The sequence below is a fragment of the Geospiza fortis genome, unplaced genomic scaffold (assembly GCF_000277835.1).
Source record: "Geospiza fortis unplaced genomic scaffold, GeoFor_1.0 scaffold213, whole genome shotgun sequence".
Taxonomy (NCBI): Eukaryota; Metazoa; Chordata; class Aves; order Passeriformes; family Thraupidae; genus Geospiza; species Geospiza fortis.
In genome coordinates this window covers 1,642,548-1,650,523 of record NW_005054399.1, presented here as the reverse complement: position 1 = coordinate 1,650,523, position 7,976 = coordinate 1,642,548, and the positions used below count along the sequence as shown (strand labels likewise).

Below are 7,976 nucleotides of genomic sequence, written 5' to 3'. Positions count from 1 at the left end.
AGGGGCAGCATTCCCACAGGGGCAGCATTCCCATGGGATACAGCATCTACGGGTAACAGCATTCCCATGGGGAGCAGCATTGCCACAGGGATCAGCATCCACGGGTAACCTCATTCCCACAGGGAGCAGCATTCCCACAGGGGCAGCATTCCCACAGGGAGCAGCATCCACGGGGAGCAGCATTCCCACAGGGAGCAGCATTCCCACAGGGAACAGCATCCATGGGTAACAGCATCCTGCTGCCAGCTCTGGCACATGCAGGAAAACCCATCCTCCCTCATCCTCCTGCTGCCCCTGGATCTGTCCCACTTGGGATGTTTCCAGGACAGAAACTGGATCAGGACTCTGGGCTGGGATTGGTCCCAGGGGATGTGATGGATGTGAGGGGCAGTGCTGCTTTATGGAGCAGGCTGGCAGGGCGTGAAGCCATGTTCCTTCTTTCCTTAAAAATCTCTGTAGGAGTCCAGGGAAAGTATCCAGCCAGGTGGCTGTGGAATGCAGAGGAATGTGTGGGGCAGGCTTGGAGGAGCAGTGGGAGCCACTGGAGTGGGAATGTGGGGATCTCAGAATCCCAGAATTGACAGGGTTGGAGGTGGCTTTGGAGAGCAGCTAATCCAACCCCATGGGCTTGGAGCAGCAGGAGCCTCTGGAGTGGGAATGTGGGGATCATCCAGAGGAGCAGTGGGACGTGCTGGGCTCTGAGGGAGGGCTCTGGAGGACACAGCTGGACAGCCTTGGCACAGGGAATGCTGTCCTTGCTGCTCCCTGGGGAGAAGGATGAGCTGTGACCCCGGAGCCAGGGAGCATCACACGCTCTCAGCCACGTGGGCTGGCAGCTGTGGGACCACATGGAAATAGCTTCTCTTCCCTGGGGAAGCTGCGTTGGTGCTTCCAAGAAAAAGTGGATGTTGTAACCCTCAGCTCCTCACACCATTTCTTTGTACCCTGAGATTTTCCTGCTTCCACGCACGCAGGGATTTTTCCTGGTGCACCTGGTTTTGTAAACTTTGCAGGAGAGCTGGAGGGAGGATTGTGTCCCATGTTAGCCCAGATCATTTTGGGTTAATTGCATCATCCTCCTCACTCTGGTGGGATGGAATCACATCTGGGAAGAAAGAATTGGGAAATAGGAGGTGATGGCCTGGCTAAACCCTGCGTGGCAGCAGCAGAGGAATTCCTGGGATTTGTCCTCCTTCTCCCAGTCTGTCATCCCAGTTGTTCACATTTGGTTCCCTGAGGAGCTCACTGGAGCCAGACACCAGTTCCTACTGAAGCCTGGTGGGAAAGGATTGGGATTTTCAAAAGGTGCTTAGAGCAGACATTGCATGAAAAATCATTGGCTGTGCCTTTGCATCCTGTGGCTCTCCTGGGAATGCCATCCCCAGGAAAAGCTTTGTCCAGCCCTTTGTGGCTCAGCACTGGTGTCTTAGGAGTGACATCCTAGCAGACAGAGCTGCTCCCTGCCCTCTCACAGGAACTGACAGCTGAGCTTGAAGGTGTTTCTTTTCTCCCTTTATTGTGTGGTGGAATTAGAAGGTTACGGATTATTCCCGTTGGTTATGGATTATTCCTGTTGCAGCCTACCAGTCTCTTGGAGGCGGATAGGGCTGAAGGGTGGGAGCACACCCTGCCCTGAGGGTGGTGCAGAGCTGCTGGATCCCCCCAGGGTGTGTCAGTGTCCCCTGTGTGCCCAGGTGATGCGCTACCAGGTGCTGCTGGCCCTGATGCTGTCCAGCCAGACCAAGGACCAGGTGACGAGCGCGGCCATGCTGCGCCTGCGCCGGCGCGGCCTCACCGTGGACAGCGTGCTGCAGATGGACGAGGAGAGCCTGGGCCACATCATCTACCCCGTGGGCTTCTGGAGGGTCAGTGTTGTTCTGCTCTTTTAAGCTTTTCTAAGCTTTTTGATGGTTACATTCTTGTAACGAACTTTCTTACGCGTTTCATGTGAGTAACTTACTGTTTTGTGGTTTTTTTATGGAAGAAGAGAAATTTGGTGGATTGTGGGTTTGTCCACTGTCATTGGAGAGGTGGCACTTTCACCCTCCAATCCACTGTCACTTTTAGAAGTCTATAAATGTTAGAGTCAAAAACTAAAAAGTCTCTTTTTGACTTGAAAAGAGCAGTGTGTCCACATCGTGTTATTTCATGTCCTGTAGTGACAGGTGAGGGCAGGATTGCCACATGGACACACAGGAACTCCTGTGCCCTCCTCTCTCCCCTGGAGTCAGGCTAGAAGCTGGATTTTACACCAGTTTTGGCACTTTGTATTGCCAGCAGGATGGGATTGTTGGCTGCAGGGCCTGGAGCGTGCAGGAGGTTGGAGCTCCCAGCTCTCAGCGTTTTGATTTCATGGAGAGGTCGAGGCTCTGTCTCCTCCACAGCTGCCATGTGTGGCCTCACCTGTAACACACACTCAGGAATGGTTGCTTTTCTGGGCTCTGTGTGTCTGTTTTCCCTGTGTTGCAGGGCAGCTTGGACTGTGTGCCTTTCCCCTTGCTTTTGCAGAACAAGGTGAAGTACATCAAGCAGACCACAGCCATCCTGAAGCAGAAGTATGGGGGGGACATCCCGAGCACTGTGGAGGAGCTGGTGCAGCTGCCAGGAGTTGGGCCCAAAATGGCCCATCTGGCCATGCACATTGCCTGGGACAGCGTGGCTGGGATAGGTAACCTGCACCGTGCTTTCCCCATCCCTCTCCTAAATCCCAATCCAATCCCAGGCAGAGGGGCAGCACTGTGCTTTCCCCATCCCTCTCCTAAACCCCAGTCCATCCCCAGGCAGAGGGGCAGCAGTGCAGCCCCAGCAGCCTGGTAACATCCCTTTGGTTCAGTATCTGGGTGGGGGAACGATGTGACCCTCAGCCACTCACTGAGGGAGCTGTAGGATGTGAGCAGCTGCTGTTCCTCCCCAAATCTGATAACAGACATTCCCAAGGGAAGTCACAGCCCTGGGGAGCTGGTGCCAGATGGGGCTGGACCATCACCTGCAGGTCCTGGCCTGGGGCCCCTGGGGACAGATGAGTGTTCCAGAAGGATGTGCTGCTGCATGGGAGAGCCCTGGGAAAGGCAGGAGGAGCGAGTGGGCGGGAGCTGGATCCTGCAGCCCCTCTGGTGACCATCAGCTGGACAGGCCGTGGCCCCTGCCCTGCATCCAGCAGCCCTTGGGGTCTGTTGTTCTCTTGCTGTGGGGGAGGGAAGCCCAGAGGCAGCCAAACCAGCCAAGTGCTTTCCAAATAATTGTGTGCTCGGTTTTGATTTGGGAGGCAAGGCTCAGTCTTCCTGTTTACAGCAATTTCCTGGGTTTTGCCCAATTAGCCCCAGAGACAGGTTTATCACCGCTGATCTAACAATAATACACTTTGCATGCAGAGCTTTTGAGCTCAAAGCACATTATAAACACTGCTTTAAGCCTCCCAAGCCCTCTCTGCTGGTGGGTATTATGAAATGTGTTTTCCATGCGGGCAGAGGAAGGGGCAGAGATCACAGTTTGCGTAAGTCAGCTGAAACTCAGGGAGGAGGAGAACGTGCAGAGGGAACAGGGGCCAGGCCTGTGCCTGCTCCATGGAGCTGGGGAGCCTTGGGAGAGGCTGGCTCAGACTGTGTGAACCTGGGGAGAGACAGACAGACAGACACCTACCCCAAATGCTTCTGGCTGCAGGCCTGGGAAGAAAACGTTTGTTCTTGGAGTGACCCTCCCCTGCCCGGTGCTCTGACCCAGCTGGCTGCTCCTGCTGCCCCAGGGGCAGCCTGGGGGCTGGCACAGGCACTGGGGCTCTGCTCTCTCCCCTTGCCCTGGGGCTGGCACAGACACTGGGGCTCTGCTCTCTCCCCTTGCCCTGGGGCTGGCACAGACACTGGGGCTCTGCTCTCTCCCCTTCTTGGGGGTTGGCACAGACACTGGGGCTCTGCTCTCTCCCCTTGCCCTGGGGCTGGCACAGGCACTGGGGCTCTGCTCCCTCTGTCCAGCTGTGCCTGCCCCACCTGAACTCTGGCTCTCCCTCCCCAGCTGTGGACACCCACGTGCACAGGATCTCCAACAGGCTCCAGTGGGTGAGGAAGGAGACCAAGAGCCCCGAGCAGACTCGGGTGGCACTGGAGGAGTGGCTGCCCAGGTGAGCCCCTGCTGGCTGCAGGAGCCATGGCTGCACACAGCCCTGCTTGGGGCAGTTCCAGGGACTGCATTTTGGCTCCTTCCTCCTTCCAGGGCTGCAGTAGCTGCAGGTGTTTCCCCTCTGCCAGAGCCACAGCAGCAGCATCTCACCTGTGGGGTGGCTCTGTTGCTGTCAGATGGATCAGTCACCACCTGGAGCTCTTGATCCCCAATTTTTGCCTTGCCAGGTGCTTTTCCTTGCTGAGCCCAGTGGCCACAGCAGCAGCATCAGCCCAGGGCTGGATCCTGGCCTCACTGGTGGTTGATGTTCAGTATCAAACACCAGCTGGCACAGAGGGACATCTGCACACCTGGCACGTGCCTGAGCACAGGCATTGCTCCCCCCAGCCCAGCGGGACCAGGAAAGGTTGGGAGGGCTGTTCCAGCAGGGATCTGGGAGGGCTGGCAGGGCTGGGACTCACCTCCAGGAGGAACAGGCAGAAGGGGAAAGAAAGGGATCCCATTAACACCACGGGCTGTTCTCACCCTTTCCAAGCTGCATGGCAACGGTGCTGTTTGTCCCCTCACTGCAGGGACCTCTGGAAGGAGATAAACTGGCTGCTGGTGGGCTTTGGGCAGCAGACCTGCCTGCCTGTGAACCCTCGCTGCAGCCAGTGCCTCAACCAAGACATCTGCCCTGCTGCCAAGAGACTCTGAGGGATCATCCAGCCCTGGGAGAGCCACAGAGCTGCTCGGGCTGAGCCCTGCTGAAGCTGGGCCTGGCACAGGGCTGGCAGTGTGACTGCAGGGGACAGGAGCCTGCTGCAGCAGCTCCAGGGAACAGCCACTGGCCATGGCTCAGCCCTGCAGAGGAAAAAGGGGCTTTGAGAGGCAGCAATCCTGCTGGGGGCTGAGCACGGCCCAGCTGTGCCGCTCTGAGTCACTGCAGAGAAAAGCTTTGTCCTCAGGGAGCTGCTGCTGCTTGTAAATACTCGTTTAATAAAGGTGGTGAGGGCTTTCTGCACCCACGAGGTTTGCTGGCATTTGTGTGACACTGGCGGAGGGGAGGAGAACGTGGGTGACCTGAGCAGGGCTGAACCATGGCAACCCTGCCAGGCTGGGACAGACAGCACAGCCTGCCCTGCCCTGCCACAGAACCAGCTGTGCTGCCACCAGGACAGGAGCAGGGCCAGGGGACATCCAGGGCGGACAGCAGCAGGATTTCCTTCATGGGAAAGGTTGTTAAACACTGACAGGGGCTGCCCAGGGAGGGGGTGGTGGAGCTCCCATCCCTGGAGGTGTCCAGAGCTGGATGTGGCACTCAGAGCTCTGGGGATGGGGAACAGGTAGGGATGGGGCACAGGTTGGACTTGATGATCCTGGAGATCTTTTCCAGCCTTGGTGATGCTGGGATCCTGAGGTGCAGCCGAGGCCTTCCCAAGCCAGGAGCAGAGGAATCACTGCCTGGATGAGCAATCTCTGGGTCCTGGGTGATGCACAGCAGGGCCAGGAGCCGAGCCAGTGCCACTCTGTGCGTGCCACAAGGGTTCCACAGCCACGGGAGCCGGGCTGTGTCCCCAGGAGCTGACAGGGACAGCACCACCCCTGCGTTTTGTTCTTCAAAGAAAGGGCAGTGCTGACTTCATTGTGGAGCTTCAAAGGCGTAATTCCAGCTCCTCTCTGAAGAGGAAGCAAAGTTTACAATGTGCTGGAGGGCTGCAGTTCCGCTCCGGGCTCCCTGAGCAGCTGAGGAAGGAGCAGATAAGTGCTGGGTACATGGCAAACCAAGTTTATTACTGACATTACAGTGTACATGTGGGTTTGCAATGCTGCTGCCAGCCTTAGACTTTATTGATTTTTCTTTTCCAAGTTAAATGTACAGGAACTGAATAATTTCTACTGAGCTACAACAAGATGTCAGGAATGCAGTAATGCTTCGACCAGGAGCAGTTTCCTTGCACTAACAGATTAAGATTTGCAATCTTACCAACACGGATTTGCACACCTGATTTCTTTTGATCTACATTCAACACTACACAAGGTTTTTTTTTCCTCTTCCCCCTCTCAACTCCAGCAGTCCGGGATGAGGAATGGGGCGTTGACACCAGGTCTGTGCTCCCTGATGTGCACCAGGGTGTCCTGGGGCTGCCCTGCCCTGCACAGCCCGGGCACTGCCGGGGTTTGGCAATGTGGGCACAGCACGGGAAAGAGGGGCTCCTTCCAAACATTACCCAGAGAGAGAAAACAGTATTTTGGGGGGGCCAAAAAGAGAGCAGGTAGCTTGAAGTGGGATGGGGAAGAGGTGTCTTGCTAATGGCAGAGCCCCGAGGGGAGGCAGCCTCTCCACATCCCCCATGTCCTGTCTCGTCACCCACAGCCAAACACCTGCACCAGTTCCTCTCCAAAGTCATTATTTTCAACCTGTTCAGCCCATCGACAATCCTGAAAGATAACTTTCATAAAGAGAACTCATCTCCTTCACCCCTGAGGCTCTCCACACTCTCCTGCCAGCAGCATAAGGCCACGGGCACCAGCTGCTGCCCAGGGGAGCCAAACACCCTGTGCTGAGCCCCAGGCGCTGCTGAGGAGAGCAGAGGATGGCATAAGGCACCTTTTAGCTCCACAATCTGGAAACACCTCGGGAAATCCGTGCAGAGCCGTTCCCACATGCACAGCACGCTGCCCAGCCAAGGGCTCCGTCCCAGAGGGGCTGCAGGGAGGCAGGGCACAGCCTGTGTGCTCACCCCTCACCCACGGCCTGCTGATCACTGCAGCCGGCCCTCAGAAAGGGCTCACCTCTCACCCACGGCCTGCTGATCACTGCTGCCGGCCCTCAGAAAGGGCTCACCCCTCACCCACGGCCTGCTGATCACTGCTGCCGGCCCTCAGAAAGGGCTCACCCCTCACCCACGGCCTGCTGATCACTGCTGCCGCCGACCGCGACGGCGGGCCCTGCGTGAGTGCTCACCCCTCACCCACGGCCTGCTGATCACTGCTGCCGGCCCTCAGAAAGGGCTCACCCCTCACCCACGGCCTGCTGATCACTGCTGCCGGCCCTCAGAAAGGGCTCACCCCTCACCCACGGCCTGCTGATCACTGCTGCCGGCCCTCAGAAAGGGGGAACGGGGGCTCTGTGCTCCCAGCCCCTTCCCAGAGCGGGGCTGGGGTCCTGCTGGGGCAGGGCAGGCAGTGGGGCAGCCCCTGCCCTGTAACCCAGCTCTGCTCCTGGGAGCTGCAGCTCAGCTGGGCCACCTTCACTCACTGCCAGAGGAAACAATGAAGAGCTTAAAGGACTTTTCTGTAGTGCTTTAGATACACTCTGAATGGCCAGAGTGGGCTTTGGAGGAGGCCAGGGGTGCTGCCCACCCCACCACAGCAGAGCCTGCTCCACCTGCAGCCCCAGGGACACCCCAGGGCTTTGGAGGATTCCTTTGGAGGATTCCTTTGGAGGATTCCTTTGGAGCATGTCCTTCACACGGTGACACTGCCGCGCTGGGGACACCAAACCCAGCCCAGGGGGACCTGGGCCAGCCCCACTCCCCAGTGCTGAGCCTCAGTGGAGCTGCAGCCCTGGGCTCCCCCCTGGCAGCAGATGTGGGGTCAGCCCCACTGCCAGGCCTGTCCAAAGGGGTTTTGTAGCATCTCCGTGCTCCGTGGGGCAGGGCTGGCCCTGCTCCTCCTGCTCCTGCCACATCCACGGCTGCAGCTGGGGAGAGCTGTGTTCTCAGGGTTCTCAGGGTTTGCTTTTAAATCCCACCCTCTCCCCTGTGCAGAGCTGCTTGGGGTGCAAAATGGGCTTTTACTGCCTGGGCAGGAGCTGCTGGTGAGGGGGAGGTTCCTAAACTAACTGGAAACACATGGGACTTCATTAAAAAACAACAAAA

At 57.7% G+C, this 7,976-nt stretch overlaps 1 protein-coding gene across 1 annotated transcript in view; it reads left to right on the top strand.

Annotated features, from left to right (window-relative positions):
* The window catches only part of NTHL1 (nth like DNA glycosylase 1), a 5,621-nt gene extending 498 nt beyond the window's left edge, over nucleotides 1–5,123 (top strand). Inside the window, exons 2-5 of the mRNA XM_005426010.3 lie at nucleotides 1,695–1,865; nucleotides 2,509–2,668; nucleotides 4,009–4,114; nucleotides 4,686–5,123. Coding sequence (XP_005426067.2) covers nucleotides 1,695–1,865; nucleotides 2,509–2,668; nucleotides 4,009–4,114; nucleotides 4,686–4,809 — 561 coding nt within the window. The 3' untranslated portion in view covers nucleotides 4,810–5,123. The remainder of the gene's footprint in view (nucleotides 1–1,694; nucleotides 1,866–2,508; nucleotides 2,669–4,008; nucleotides 4,115–4,685) is intronic.
* The last annotated feature ends 2,853 nt before the right edge of the window (nucleotides 5,124–7,976 follow it).